This window comes from Acanthopagrus latus, chromosome 7 (assembly GCF_904848185.1).
Source record: "Acanthopagrus latus isolate v.2019 chromosome 7, fAcaLat1.1, whole genome shotgun sequence".
NCBI lineage: Eukaryota > Metazoa > Chordata > Actinopteri > Spariformes > Sparidae > Acanthopagrus > Acanthopagrus latus.
In genome coordinates this window covers 5,388,232-5,403,875 of record NC_051045.1, presented here as the reverse complement: position 1 = coordinate 5,403,875, position 15,644 = coordinate 5,388,232, and the positions used below count along the sequence as shown (strand labels likewise).

The 15,644-nt window shown below is 42.8% G+C and overlaps 1 protein-coding gene across 1 annotated transcript in view; it reads right to left on the bottom strand.

Moving 5' to 3' along the window:
• Positions 1-6,784: 6,784 nt before the first annotated feature.
• The window catches only part of LOC119023145 (probable phospholipid-transporting ATPase IIA), a 34,424-nt gene continuing 25,564 nt past the window's right edge, over positions 6,785-15,644 (bottom strand). Inside the window, exons 23-28 of the mRNA XM_037104840.1 lie at positions 15,449-15,604; positions 13,325-13,389; positions 12,961-13,069; positions 12,801-12,858; positions 10,782-10,985; positions 6,785-8,631 (exon numbers count right to left, since the gene is read on the bottom strand). Of these exons, the coding sequence (XP_036960735.1) occupies positions 8,495-8,631; positions 10,782-10,985; positions 12,801-12,858; positions 12,961-13,069; positions 13,325-13,389; positions 15,449-15,604 (729 nt within the window). The 3' untranslated portion in view covers positions 6,785-8,494. The remainder of the gene's footprint in view (positions 8,632-10,781; positions 10,986-12,800; positions 12,859-12,960; positions 13,070-13,324; positions 13,390-15,448; positions 15,605-15,644) is intronic.

Below are 15,644 nucleotides of genomic sequence, written 5' to 3'. Positions count from 1 at the left end.
TCTCTTGTGTAACACTGGGGATGATACTCTTTTTTTTTTTTTTTTTGCAGTAACCTGTCTCGTGTTACCTTTTATTCCCACAACAGCGTCACTCCAGTGTTGGCAAACTACCCCTTCATACATGTCTGAGTCATGTCTCGCTTCATGTGCTGTCAGGCGTATTAATAGCTCTCATCTGTTGAGGGGTTTTTTTTTCCTTGTAATTTCCAAACAGATAATGAGTTTAGTTTGAACGCCGTAAATCATCCCGGCAACATAAACACGCCTGGTGTGGTTTGAAGGCTTGAAGGAGTCGGATCAACTGATCTTTATGTGCCTCGTCCGAGCAGGCCAAAGTTTACACATCGCTGCCTTCGGTAAACTGCCACTGTTTCACAATCCCGAGCAATAAAACCGAGGCGGTGGAGAGCAACACGGCTCGAGTTCATCCAGGATGAGTGTGCTTAAGTCAGAGAGAGAGAGAGAGAGAGAGACAGGTAGCTGGAGCAGAAAGCAACTGCACACATGGCCCAGGAGAGGAAGATGTTTAATAAACCACCCAGAACCAGAAGCCAAGTTCAACCGTACATCACGGCTTCAGTGCCGGGAGCTGACGCCTGCCACGGTGCTTTCAGAGCACAGCTGTGTTTAAAGAGCAGAGCATAGAGTCCAATATATATATTTATGTGTATAAATATATAGGGCATTGAAACAGAACAGGCCCATTTCCTGATCACTCTTAAAGATGCTGTTTATAAGAAATGGCCCGGATTCAAAGGTGGCTCCGAAACAACAGGGGGCACCATAAACGCTTCGAAATGAGTCCCACATACCAGAGATCAGTTCCTACGTGTGGCCTTCAGGGTCTCAAAGTCTGAGTTTTCTACAGTGGTTTTTCAGTTAAATACCTGAAATAAGGTCTGTGGTTACAACAGGCTTAAGATATTTACAGGGTTTTGTTCTACGACGTAAAAATACATCATTAAACGTCCCGCAATTGAGTTATAAAACGCTTAAGCGTCCAACGGCGGTTGCTAACAAGTGGCTACACGAGACTGCAGAAGTTGTCACGGACATTAAACACAATCTGCTGGCTGGTTCGTCTCTACAGGACGACTGCAGCTACAAACCGCTCTGACTTCAGCTTCACAAGCTTTAGCCATGTGGAGTGGATCACATTAAAATGAGACACATCATCTCTGCAGCGCTCGACACTGAACCTTGTTCTGAGTTGTATCTGTTGATCGAACTCTCAGAAAGACACTTCTGGACGCCTTTTTTAATTTTTTTTTTTTTTAGACAGTATCATTTGCTTACAACTCTTGATTATAAAATAAACATGGTTTCTAAAACTTGCTGCGCGATTGAAAGATTAAGCGAAACATCCTTTCACACAACACACTCTGTGTTCCTGGTGCGCTTCCTCTGGCTGCTGGTGCACACAGTGTGTTCTTGTTCAAAATAGCTGTTAATACTTTTAGGCCGCAAATCATCCGGTTATTAAGATTAATACTAAAAGCATGAATGCCGGCCATCATTCAGTATGACGTCATTATTTAGACTGAGTCCCCCCCGACTCTGACTGGCTTCCTGCGCTCCTGACACGGTGGATTTGGCAGAACACACACCATTCAAATAACCAATGTTTATTTTGTCTCGGCGGTAGTTCTCGGTACGCCCTCCCTTCAGAGGCCCGGAGAAGTTTACGCCTCCTCCCCACAAATTCTCACTCATTAATGATAGAGAAAGCTTTCGTCTGGCGCTCTTTGTTTGCGAGCTAGGTGAAGGTTTTGTTCAGTGGAGGGGTGGAAGGTGGTGGATGCTGCCAAAGCTAGTGACCGCAGCTCATGACTGTTTCTCAACATCTGGAGGCGTGGAACCGCTGGAGACCTCGAGACATCTCCGGCCATGTTTGTTGTATTTTAAGACAAAAACATGATATTTTCCCCAAGTGTGTTGTGCGCCTACACCAAACCAGATCGTGAGCCTCAGTGTTGTCACCGCAGAAAACAAAGAAAAATGAAAGCTGCGACATAAAGAAATGCGAAGTTTCAACATCTCTGGTTTGCAGAAATAAACACTTCCGACATTGTATTCCAGTGACTGGGGGGGTTTGGTGTAAAAGGCCGTAGATTCACTCCATTTTTTTCTCCCCAGGTCATCCCCCCCCTGCAGCGGGTCGATCCTGAACCACTGGCCACGAGTGAAACATCTCTGAACGTACGTGTCCTCGGTGACTGATCCCGTGCTTCCATCCGTCGTGTCGGACCCGAGGCCATTCATAGGAAAATGTGTGTACTTAATCAGAGGGTAATCAGAGGATCTGTTTTGGATTCAGACGTGGATTAGTCTGAGGGAAGGAGCCTGTACGAGACTGCTGGGTGAACAAGGTGACTGCGATGACTCTGTAAACCGCAGCCTTTCATTTTTGTGTGTGTGTGTGTGGGGGGGGGGGTAACCATCCAGCAGCCTCGTCTACCAGATGTAAATTCCTCCACTGTTACGGAACTCTTATGCAACTCAAATTATGAATGAGTAAATGAATACGGCACACGCTTAAGAAAGGAAAACCGCCCGTGTCCAGACGGCCGAGTTTGCACTTCCGTCTCACTCTCCCTCCCTCGTTTCTTTCTTTTTCTTTTTTTTTTTTTTCTTTCTCAGAGAGCCCACATTTTCCAGGTTCATGCAGTATTTTCCATCACTGTTAAAACAGCTCATTCGAGGGTAGAGCTGTCTGGGTAAGAGCTGTGCCCTGTTCGAGTTTTTCCAAGTGTAACATGTGTGATTGAGCTTTTAAATCCAAGCAGTGGAACTCTGATATGGAAATAGTGCACTGTAACGTGTCTCATGGAAATCTTTCCAAGGAAATTCAGGGGGCAAAGGGAGGCATGGACTTTTGCCTCCATTCGGGTCTTTTAAAACCGCTCTCTTAAACGCCAGGTTCACTGCACTTCTCTCCTTTAGATTCGATTTGATTAAAATGTTTTAAAAGTGCTGAATGTGCCGAGCAGGGAGGGTCGTGGCCTCTGCTGCTGCTGCTCAGAGAGTCGGGTACAGAGCCAGAACTTCTGGAGGAATAAACACCCGCAGCTGTTCACCGAGCTCACTTTCTTTCTCTTAAACTTTTTGGATCTGAAAGCGAGTTCATCTTCACTCCCGTCGATCAACCTGACTGCAGCAGCGATCCTCGGAGGTGACCATTGCTCTCGGGTGTTTTCATGTTCTGATATGCTGACTGCCGACTGTAGCTGGAGAGGAAATGTACTTTACATAATGAACGTGACGTTACAGAGAGAAGAGAGGGAAAAAGAACAGAGAGTGGTGAGTGATTCAGTGAGAGCTGACCTGGGTTTAAAAGCTAACAGCTAATGAATAAACACTGTGAGTACCGTGAATGAACACAAATGATCCCGGGGTCAAAATCACCATTAAACAACATGTTTTAAAGTTTTATTCATGTGAAGTTTTGTCTCGTTCGGCAGCTTTCTGACCGTGACCTTGAGTGAACTTCTCTGGTGGATTTCTGTGGTTTGAACTTTGCCTGAAAGATTTGTGAAAATATAAGAACACAACTCAACAAAAATACATCATAAAGGACTTTTTAATGCAGAATTTTGCAATAATTGGGTCAAACGGTTCATCCATCTTCAATACCGCTGATTGGAATCAGAGCCGTAGGGGGCTGGAGCATATCCCAGCATGCACTGGGCGATCAGCAGGGTGCACATTGGACAGTTTGGCAGCCTTTCGCAACCAAACCACTGATCGGTTTGAGTGGTTAAATGAGCCTTCAAGGGCGTGTCAACATTGGGAGAAAGGGACACATACTAAGCGAGGGTCCTTTGCCAGCAGATTTTTAAATACTTTTTTCCCCCTGAATTCTGCATCGGTTCTTAGCGGAAATGTTTTGATTTATGTTAAAGGAAAACCACAAAAAATCAAGCACCTGGTGACGATTCATAACATGATGGAGTGTGATCCGCTCAGGCTCTCAGGGGTGTTGTTTGTCAGAGTGAAAGTCCTCTGCTGCTACTCATGATTTCTTTTGTACAATCCAGGAATTTGTGTGGATTATCCCTTAACGATAAAGCATCCTAATGAAATTAGCTGGTATTTCATATTTATTAGTCGCTGTGAGACGAGCAGCGCGGCAGCTGCTGAGACCACGACTGACAGGATTTTTCAGTCTGGGCAGTGCTGGCATGTCATTGTGCAATAAGGAATCTCATTTCCTTCCTGCCACAACTTGAGATCCCTGGAAAACATTCTCCTTCTTTTTCCGCATTGTCCAAATGAGCTAAAACGTTCCATCAACATGGAAACTACATACATACATCCAGGCTGGCTGAGGCCGCCTCCTTATGTAACAGGCCTCTGATCGATACTCGAATGTTTGTAGAGAGAATTCGAGTGTCTTAAGTGCAGTGGAAAAGTGGCGGAGCAGCTCATGGATTTTTCCCCTTTCGAAAAAAAAAAAAAATGAAATCCTGTTAAATAATATCACCCCCCCCTCCAACCCCCCTGTCGCTATTCTCTGTCTTGTCCAGGTTTCCAGTTCCATCCTACAGTATTTCATAACTTCAACATCTCTGTGTGTGTTTTATCAGCACAATATGGATGCACAAAGGGTCAATATTTGGTCGTCAAAACAAGGCGGGAGAAACGTGTTTCAGGGTTTCAGCTGAGAGAGAAACTCGCTCCTCCCAGTGAGACTCGATTCAAGATCAACACGGAGGCACGTTTCAGCCTCGACAGTCACAGTGGACGGCTCGTTGCACCGGTTTAAAAGATATGTATTTAATCCAGGTTTAAAGTGGGTGTTTCTGTTGTTCGGCTGTTTAGCGAGGCATTAACCGGCTTCATTAGAGATCACAGGGGAGAGGCAGGGGAACACACATCTGCGGCCCTCCTTTAACAGACGTGGGTGCTAAGACAAATCAAAGCATTCCAGGCCCACACGGCTATAAATAGTGCCAGAGGAGGGTGTGTGTGTGTGTGTGTGTGTGTGTGTTCATGCCTTGAGATGTTTCTGCAAGGAGGGGGCCTGTCAATGCCAAGATCCAGTGTTTACATGGAGCAATAACAGTGTGTAGTAAACAATTCATCTGCACTCGGCCGTTCATTAGCTGCTATTGCTCCACGTCGGCCATCAGGTGGTTTTCTGGGCCGGACAACTTGGATGTGGCCCATAATGCAAACGAGAGATGGTTTCGTGGAGACCTTTGAACCAGTCAGAGGCGAGAGCAGACGCACAGCTGACCTCGAGCCCAAACTGTGCAGCGTTCTCTCCAGGAAACTGGCGAAAGGCCCGGCGACCTCACTGATGTGGTCGCCTCGGCCTGGAGGTTGTATATGGATTCCACATGGTTCCATGCTATCATTTGTATTAACCGCTCCAGTCGGGACCCTGTGACAGTTTGTGGGATATTCTGCAGCACATTCATGATAGTCTTGCTCTCTCTCTCTCTCACTCTCTCTGTGTCTCTCTGTGTCTCTCGCTCTCTCCTGCTCTGTTCCATTGGGAGCAGCGTGTCAGATGTTTCCAAGCTGGAAACAAATTCCTGTCTTGAAGTGCCAAAGATAAAATGCACCGACCATGTGATAATTAGCCTGGATACGTTGCGTAACAACTGTAAGCTACCTCTCTTTAAAGCCCGATAATCCAAACGTTGTGAAAAAAAAAAAAAAAAACGCAAAGCAAATTTTTCAGAATTTGCTTTTGCCTCTTGATTGGATTGTGGATTTGGCAGCAGACCAGCTTGGCCTCCATCGCTGGCTCCAGGAGAGGAGGAAAGACCTCGAATGTTGAGGTTAGCAGGCAGCTCTGTTGACTCTGGAGTGGAATTTCACTTTTCATGGGACTGATTAGGTTAAATGGGTTCTTTTAATGGTATAACTTACGCATTTGGGCAGTGGAACAAGAAGAAAGAGTTGGACATACGCAGCAGTTTTAATTCGAACATGCAGTACTGAGGTGCTTGACTGCATGATTTAAAAAAAAAAAAGGAAAAGGGTTTTTACGAGCGATTCTCGTCCAACTTAAACCATCTCATGGCTGAGACGTCATGTAAGCTTCAACAGTTTTATAACTTGTAACATCCATGGGCGATTAAGAAAGTTCCTTCCACAATCTTTAAACAAAGTGTGAACGTTTTCAAAAGAAAAATGATGACACGTTTTTCTTGGAGTGATCTTTATGCATTTCTTTCTGTTATACAAGTTTTCTTTTTTTTTTTTTTTTGGACTCCTGATCATGTTTAATGTCAGAGTCTGAGGCTGTGGATTCTCTGAGAGATGTGAGACGTGAGTGAGGGAGAGTGAAAACACAGAAGAGTCTCAAGACATCAGGGACTCCCTCCTCTGGTGAGACGGAGCCAAACACCCGGCCTCCTCCAGTCTGCGTCCACTGCAACTCGCACACCTCATCAGGAGAAACCTTCAGACTGAAGGGGAACACAAATACCACCATACCCATGATTGTTTTTACATACACGCCGAGGATGTTTCTGTCCAAAGTCAGCTGCCATATACGAGGGATACCCTGGGAAAGTATTACAGTTGGGTTTCATTCACAAAAACCTGTTTTCTTGCTCTGTTCAATCAGAAGAGTAAATGTTGGTGAGGTATGTTTTCTTGAACCTGTTACTTTTCTTTAGGTTCACTTTTCAATCTCATGTCCCAACAAGGTACGAAAATGGATTATTCTGGGACATAAAAACACGTCTGTTGACAATAACCAGTCTTATCGTTTTAGCTGGGTGGACGTGAAGACTCTTGAAATCGTCACATGAAAGAAACAGCAAACTGCACAATAAAAGAAAACATGAGATTTATTATTAATCATCAGCACAACATTGACATCAACACAATCCTCCCTTTTTTTTGTTCTGCTCATCTGAGTGCAATCAACACCATTAAATTAAATGTTAATAAATAATAATAATAAAAAAAGGAACAAACAGGTTATTTACAAGCAACCAAATCACTTTTAGCATCATGTTTTGTAATTATAACATAAAAATATAATAATCAGTCGTACAAAACAAAAAACTCTGTGCAAACAGCTCGTAAATTCAGTGGGGATTAACATTTTTAGTTGGACATTTTAGTGAAATGATTAGTTTTATGGCACCCTGGACACTCTTTTGACACAACAAGATTCATCAAGTCACCAGAGAAAAATTATTTCCCCCAAATAAACAGAAGAATTTGGAAATAACTGACAGCGAGGCCACGTTACTCTGTTAGCTGATAAATATTTACAGTAACTCCACCATCACACCACTAATGAAGTGAAACATGAGCAGTGTAGTGTCCTATCAGCTGTTTCTCTCAATGTGCAGTAGTAATACTTATTGACAATATTCACATTGTATGTGACTGAGGAGAGGTGATTTGATCCCTTTTTTTTTTTTTTTCCGTTCACAGCTGAACTGTGGAGGTTAGTAGGAGTGAGCAGTGAGGGGGCCCTGGGTTAGACGGCATGAAAGGGGGCAGCTGGACGCCGGTCACCGGGGTATTTTCAGTTATGGCTTTAGGTCACTGTTACAGTGAGTCATCATGCAATGCTGAAGCGTGGCCGGCGCTGGCCTGCCGAGCAGCCACATTAGAAGGCTGCAACATTCCCTCGCAGACACAGTCGGGATGCCCGGCGGGAGGTTTTCGGCTGCAAATAACCAACACTCCTTTGTGGCCGTTTGGACCGCGCTCCACCAACACTAACAACTCAGGGTCCACACAAAGAGACAAAGACAGATTTAACATCAGACACCACGGGTCATGCTAAAATAAACAACCACACCACCTCCGCCGTGTCGGGCTGTAGCATCCCGGTGACGCATAAACAAATACACAAACTTGCAGACGTGTGTTTTATGCAAAGTCTAGCCAGTAAACTACTTTTTTTTTTTTTTTTCTTTTACCACGTTATTCTCTGACTCCATTTAGAGATCGCTGTTTAAGGAGAGTGTGAATCAAGTCCTGAGTGAGAATGCTACGTCAATTTTAGTGTCTAACAATAGAAACGGTTTTACTTTAAGATGGAACTGGAAAATTAGGAAAAAATTAAGTTTCCACCGTGAACGAGACAACAAAACCTTTCCAGCTACTTTCCTTTTAAAGAAATTGGACATCAACAATTTACTGAACTGATTTTCAACTTAATTTATGACATTTCTGTTCAGGACATTTCTAAGTTCATAATTCTGAGAGGACAGCTGACAATAAATGAGTCTGTTAAACTAACTCAGCCTCTGCAGAGAGAAATCATCAGATAGTCTTTGCATCAAACACGTGTAGCAAGTGACGCTGCTTCATCACACCAGCTCTCCCTCTCAGTAAACACTCTGTCCCTGACATAACCGTCCGTCTTTTCACATTTCCAAGCAGAACTTTTCAGAAACAAATTAAAGGGGATGAATCCGGTGTTTGATTCTCTGGTCGAAGCGCAGGGTCTGCTGGATGAAGACAGGGACACCCTTCTGTTTTAAATGAGGCCACGGGCTCGTCTCAGTCTTTAAGAGGTCAGCTTGGAGTAGTTGGGCGGGCTGAAGCGTCTTCGCAGGTACTTGAGGATGTAAAGTGGCAGACAGCTCACCAGCGTGATGGCCGTCACCTTCCACAGGAACGACACCGTGGTGATGAAGTAAACGTCTGGCAGGGAAGAGTCAAATATCAGAAAGAGTTTTGAGGAAACAGACATACATTATTAGGAATCACTTTATTATTCTGTGCGGCAAATGTAAAACGTTGGACAGTTTTATCATAACTGCAACTCAACTCATTTTTGTTAAATAAACATAAATACAGTACATACATACTTTCTTGTTTTTTTAAATCTCATTTGGGTCTTAAAAGTCTGACACTGCGAGGAAACCCTCACACAAACTGAGACAGTTCAGAACCCAATCAATACATCAGTAAACTGATTTCGTTGGTTGATATTGGCCACATAGGTGTATAAAATGTTGGTGTGTATGTTTTCTGATTGTGCTGATATATAAAAAAAAAAAAAAAAATTCTGAGATGAAAAGATGCCAAAAAGATGGTTGGAGTCATTTATAATTATTAAGATCGTGACAAAGCTTATTGTAAAACTGTAAAATATCCTGCATTCATGACGTATCTGCATTCTGACCTGCATACAACGCTAATAACCGCATGATAAACACATCTGAGGGATCACTGTGTATGCAAATCTGCTGATATGTCAAAAGTAGATTTTTTTACAATTGGATGTTGGATATTCGGCATCTGCTCCAAAAATGAAGTAATAGTTGGACTGTACTACAGTTCCCATAATTTGGGGCTTTGGAAGATTTAAATTTAGGTATAATGTTTATATGGAGTTAGCTGTGGGTAATGCTATGCAAGCTACCAATTACTCCACACTGTAAGAAGTTTAACTACAGTAAAGTAGGTAGAAGTCTAATTTGGTTGGCTACGTGGAAAAAGCAGTTCCAAAAGCAGTCCTGGTAAAGATCGTCAAACAAAAATGAACTAAATCCACTAATATTCATGAGAAAGTGAAGCGATGTGGGGAGTGACAATGCGTAACACCCCTTAAACTACTAGTTCAGTGTTTTATGAATCTGGTCCTGGAGGGTTGTTATCAGGCCTCAGCAGAGCTTCATGACGAGCTGATCATCTGATTCAGGTGTGATGGGGCAGGCAGACATGCACACAGTCCACTACTAACCAACACTGCTGTGGGATTTGTTTCTGAATTTGAAAAATAGCCTGCAATTTTGAACTGTGTTATGCTGAATTAGCTTTTAGCAGCTCCTCTTTGCTTTGGAGTGCACAAACAGCCGTCACTGTTATTTTGATTCTGAAAAAAATGTAAAACGTAAATTGTGATGATTCACAGGGAAGTTCTGGGGTTGGAAACATATCTGTCCTTCTAGAAACAAGAAAAAAAAACATGAACTTGTGACGTTTCAAACAAATTCCCTTGGAAAGTGTCCAATTAAGTGTGTAAACTGCACATGCAACAGAAGAATAGGCTTTAAAATCTATTCCAGTCCGACTTCAAGAGGGAGCAAAAGTGTCCAAAAAAGGTTCCCCTGACCGCACGCCAGTCATGATGCTCAGCGGTCGAGATTGTAGGCTGAAAATGGAGCTCCACGCCCCACATAAAGCTGAAAATAAAGGCTTGGAAAGCTCTCGGTCAGTGTATTGTATATGTCACGGGTCTTAATATGGCGCAACTAAAATTGGCTTATTTTTTAGCAAGCTCAAGTAAATAAATGTTGGACATCTATTTTCTTGGAAAACATGCAGACTTTCAGAGAGACATATAAAGACCAACAACAACACACCCTTCCTCTGCTGTAAAAGCTGTTTTGTTTCAAACTTGTATTTGCGATGAATCTAGTTTTGTTGTTGGGGTTTTTTTCTACTGACACACCTCTACTATAAAACACATGAACCTTGGTAGTGGACAGGAAACCGACAGGACTGTTGGCATTTCCTCTTTGATACTACGGCGTGCCCTGAGCCTCGTCCACACCAGGACAACTTGTCAATGCACTCACCTTTAGCCTTCCTAATATCCAGCATAACACGGCTTATTGTACACCAGAGGCATAATAAGAACAAGCAGGTCTCCTCTTCTGCTGAATGCTGACGTACTATTTCAAGGTCAACAAAAGCACAATAACATCAATCAGGCTGCGGTGAAATTAATGCAGACAGCGTTTTTTGTTTTCTTGTCTCGATGAAATACGTCGCTGCGGGCTGAGCGTCGCCTTCTGCGCTGGCGAGATAGGAGTTTATGTACATATGTTTTTGTGCTCACTCACCTATGAACTCATGCAGGAAGACGAGAGAGGCGACGTAGCAGGCCAGGCTCAGGAGTTCACCGACAATCATGAGCCAGTGCCACGTCTGAATGGTCAGGGCCACCATGAGCAGCTCGGTCAGGATGAGCGAGGTGAAGGAAATGGCGACAATATGGACGAACTCCGACTCGAAGAGCAGCAGCGCGCCGTACATGATGATGCTCCCTGTGGAGTGAAAAGAGGGAATAACTCCAGAGTGAGACCCGCACAACATTTACCCAGAGTACAGTCAATCTTGGGTTTGATGAAGAGCTGTTAGAGCGAGTGAAAGGATCAGAAATATGGAGGCCCTGCAGTTAGCAGCATCTAGGTAGCTGACTCTGGACATATGTGGATGTCGTCATTATATTATCACTTAAATATGAGGATAATGGAAAGTAATGGAAGAAAAATTGGGGAATAGATAAATCAGTAATTGTGACAAGAGCAGGTAAGAAACTGAACAACTAAACGCAGTGCGGAGTAAGACCAATCAATGTTGAATGTGTTTTATCAAATGACTGGAGGCAATGAAAAAATATTAAAAGGTTTGGTTTTATCTATTTTTAACCGACTGATTGGAGGGCATGAAATGTCTTTTCACCCTCCATTTCAACAACTAACAATGTAATCTTCTGATTAATTTAATTGATTGTGACATCTCTGAGAAACTTTCACTGCCTTTTGTTGGTTTTACGGGCCTCATACTGAACGTGAATCACTTAAAAAAAAAAATAATAATAATAATTTTCTTCAAACGAACAAGATCCCCTCCCAGGGTCCTAATCCCCTCAGATGATTTCTTTCATTAACTTGATATCTTTTAACACCACTTGATACTGGAAATCATAATTACTTGATCACCGTTAACTACTGAAATACTAAATAAAGGTACTGCAGAATAAACTATGAGTAAATTGATATTAACAAACAGAGTGGTGGTTTGGAAACCAGGCCCTCAGTGCACATAATTATACAGCAGCTTATGATCAGTCATACAAAAGTACGCTCGCTCGCGTTTCAACAAAAATAGATACAAGTTTCGGGGCGTAGCTTGTGACGCCCCTGTAAACACCTTTTCACTGCAAATGATCCATGTTGGGGAGTAACCTCAGGCTTTTTGACAAACAAAGTCAATACAAATACACTCCTCCACAAGTTTAGAGGAAAGTGTGTGGGCTGTTATAGCGTTATGTGTCACAAAGGAGAGAAGATGCATTTATTTATCTTTGCTCATCAGTGTTTTTTTTTCACCCGTACTCCTTGTTATGACTGCTGCTCAGAACAAACTTACAAGGGCTAGCGGTTGACATGTCCTGGTATGAAATGGGACAACCCTTCAAAACCCCTCCAGCGTCATCAGCAGACGATGATTGTGCTCATGTTAACAGACGTGACCAGACATCTCCGACATGCAGTTTTCATCTGCACTGATATTACACGAGTGGTACCAAGTCTAGAAAACTTGCTGCTGGGCTTCAATGTTGGGCTTCAAATGCTATCAAAAGGGGGTGCATGCAACACTGAAATAGGTCAAATGTGAGACTGTCATGCATAAATCAGTAACAACGTAAAGTTAGCTAGCTTGCTAGTTAGCTTCCTGAGACAAGCGCAAACTCCTAGTGATTGTATAACCCCTGACCTGAGGTGTGAAGAACCTTGGTTAGGAGGGCAATGCAGCCCTAAAACTGCCCTACCCCTCTTCCCAACAAGAACTGGGACACTCTCAAGGCGTGGATGAGCAAAACGGCGGGTTAGGGTTAAGTGATTGGGGCAAGGGGTGTATTGGGATTGGGCCTTGGTGTCTGATCTCATCTCTTGAACATCTGCAAACAACTAGACAAATATGTTTATCTAACATACTGTTTGAATGCTACAACGTGATTGCTGACTTTATGAGTGGAGACTCTTTCATCCTGTATGTTTGCACTGGAGTATATCTCTCCTGGAGCAGTTTGTGACTCTGATTATTATCAACAAAGTGTACAAATTCTTCCTTACCTTGATAGATACTTATCAAGACCCATATTAGAAATGTCTTGAAAGACAGCGGTCGACCCTGTGGAAAGAAAACTTCATATTTACCACTTTTCATACATGTTTCCGTGTATTATGTTTGGCTGCACTGTAACAGTCGGTGTGTTAACATTCAATTTAATACCTTCAAGAGATCTTTGTACAATTCTGGGTACAACATGGCGACCTCTGACTTAACATCTTTGTCCAGCACCAGGGAGAAGACGGGGAACATGGTGTACACAGTCGAGTAGCTGCAAGACACAAACCCATGTGACCTCAGTGTGGAGAATACAGTATGTTCTCGATAAAATGGCAAATGCACAAGAAGTTTCACACATTTCTTTGTTAGATTTAGCAGTGAAATTCATCAGTCGAGTAAGTCAATACTTTCACATTTTCCCCCTTCTCGCATTTCAACAGTGCTTTAACACAGAGGAAATGCCAGGGAGACAAGGCAGCCAAATGCTCTCTTGATAAGTCATCGCCAGTCAGACTTTGTATCTCACCCAATTGTCAGGAATCCTTGGTAGAGTGGGACCGAGGCAAAGAAGAAAACGGAGGAGAAGACCGCCTAGGGAAACAGAGAGAAAAATAGTTCTTCCTAATGGCCTTCTTGATGCTGATGGTTGAAATCAGGGGGCAACAATTTGCAAATGCCACGTAAGTACAACCCTGATTCCCAAAAAGTTGTGACGCTGTGTAAAACGTAAATGAGAACAGAATACAATCAGTGCAAACAAACAGAGTTTCCTGACAACAGTTTTACAAGTGTTCCCAGCTGATGTAGCGATATCCTTTATACAATCATGTGTTCCTTGCTTGTGAATGACTGAGGATGCTCCTATCATACCCAATTATGATACCATCCCCTGTCACCTATGAACCTGTTAACCTGTTTCAAATGTTTCAAACTGCTGGCATCAAATTCAGAGTAAGCACATACTTACAAAAAAAATCTATGAAGTTGATCAGGTAAAAAGGTAAAAACATTAACTATATTGTCCAAATCCGAGTTGCAATCCATTTTTTTTTGTCACAGAAATAAAAGAAAATGAAAGCCTTAACATAAACTTGGCACAGTGGATCACAGATCAAAAGGCCAGTCATCACTGAGCTAAATCCCACACATAAAATGCAACACCACAACAATCCTTACTCTACCGCAGCGCTACTGCTTTGCTAATTCCAGCACGTGTCTTCATCATATGGATGATGCCAATATTGAGCTGTCAGCTAGTCCACCTACTAGCCAGGCGGCCCCAAACCAGACGGGTCACAGCTGCGGTTGTGGTTGGTGTTAATGTGAGACATGTGGAGGAGGGCCTCCCTAAAACCCCAAAATCCATGATGCAGTGAGTCATGGGCTGTCCCTCCACAGCGGGGGCTAAGCTTGGACTGGGGCATGGGAACAGGACCCGGGGGGGGGGGCCTCAGAAGGGCACCACGGTCTGACTCCTCTGAGTCACTGAGCACCCCACCCTTCCATGACCACCCCTGAAACTTCTCCTCGCTCCGCCCCAATCATTTCCTCCTCACATTTAGATTTTTAGGTGTTGTGCATAAACATGACCCAGAACTCCCTGCCTCAACTTTAATGTCAAGAGATCAATTCTTTTCCTGATAATTTACTGTCTTTCATGATAGCTTTGGCAAACTCTTGCGGCAAAGAGTCAAACGGGCTGACCGCTGAATTCCTGCCTTTAAACAAAAAAATGCTTTCCTCACATGCCAAGAGCAAAACACTAGATCACATGCTCAGTCTTCAGTGCACAGCAACCTCTTGCTAGTACAAATTTTAATGTTTATTACTCAACGTACTGTTCGGATCACTGCATCAATGCATGTCTGCAGTCAGGTAAGCAGCACTGCAGGCAGCATTTCTAATTACTTTCATGTCAAATGTATGGCAGCAGTGGAAAGGAAAGGAGAAAAAAAAGGAAAAATGCTATTTCCTTCCTTTGATTACTTTCAAAATGTCCCAGTTACAACAACACTGAGTGACTGTTACAGAAGTGTAGAGTCGTAGAAGATAAGTTCAATGTATTTTAGAAGAACTGAAACTTGTCAAGAAGAGAAATATTGAATGTTTGACACTTTGTTTAAAAGCACTTGTTCTGTTTGGCACAAAAGACAAAATGTAAATTGATGCAGTAAAGAAAAATCTCAGTCATCATGAATGAATGTCTTTTATGAATGTAGGATTTACTCGAGTCAAACTCTCAGTCTGTAAATATTATCAACTATATTTACAGTAAAATAGCCTCGTGTATTAAATAATTTAAAAAGTCACTCTGTCATTTAACATTTTTCTCAGAGCTTTTTGGATAAACTTGTGGAAATGACTGTTCAGTGTTGATACTGCTTGACAGCATCATTTGATTATATCATTTATTATTTCATGTTGTTATAAAGGGAAATCATTTTAAAGTGTAATAACTGTTGTGATGTGCAGATTAATTCAATATGTGATTTCATATTACACACTATGCAAAGGAAACCTAACCCTAAGTATAGGAATTTTGTGCTCAGAGTTTTGCTGAAAGTGTTAACCACTTTTAATTCAAAGGTACAATTTCAACATGACCGATGAATACAAACCTAAATGGCAGCATGTTTGTGTTGTACTCTACCTGCATGGCGCTGATGCACAGGCTCCTGTGGATGACAAACTGGCTGAGGGCTGCAGACCGTTTGTAGCTGTTCCGACCGTGGACCATGAGGAGACGGCCTAAATGTTTAAACTGAGTCACTGAGAAGTCGGCGGCCAGCGAGGCCTGCTTTCCTTCCTGTCAAACACGCAGAACAGAGGGCAGTGAGGACAAGTTA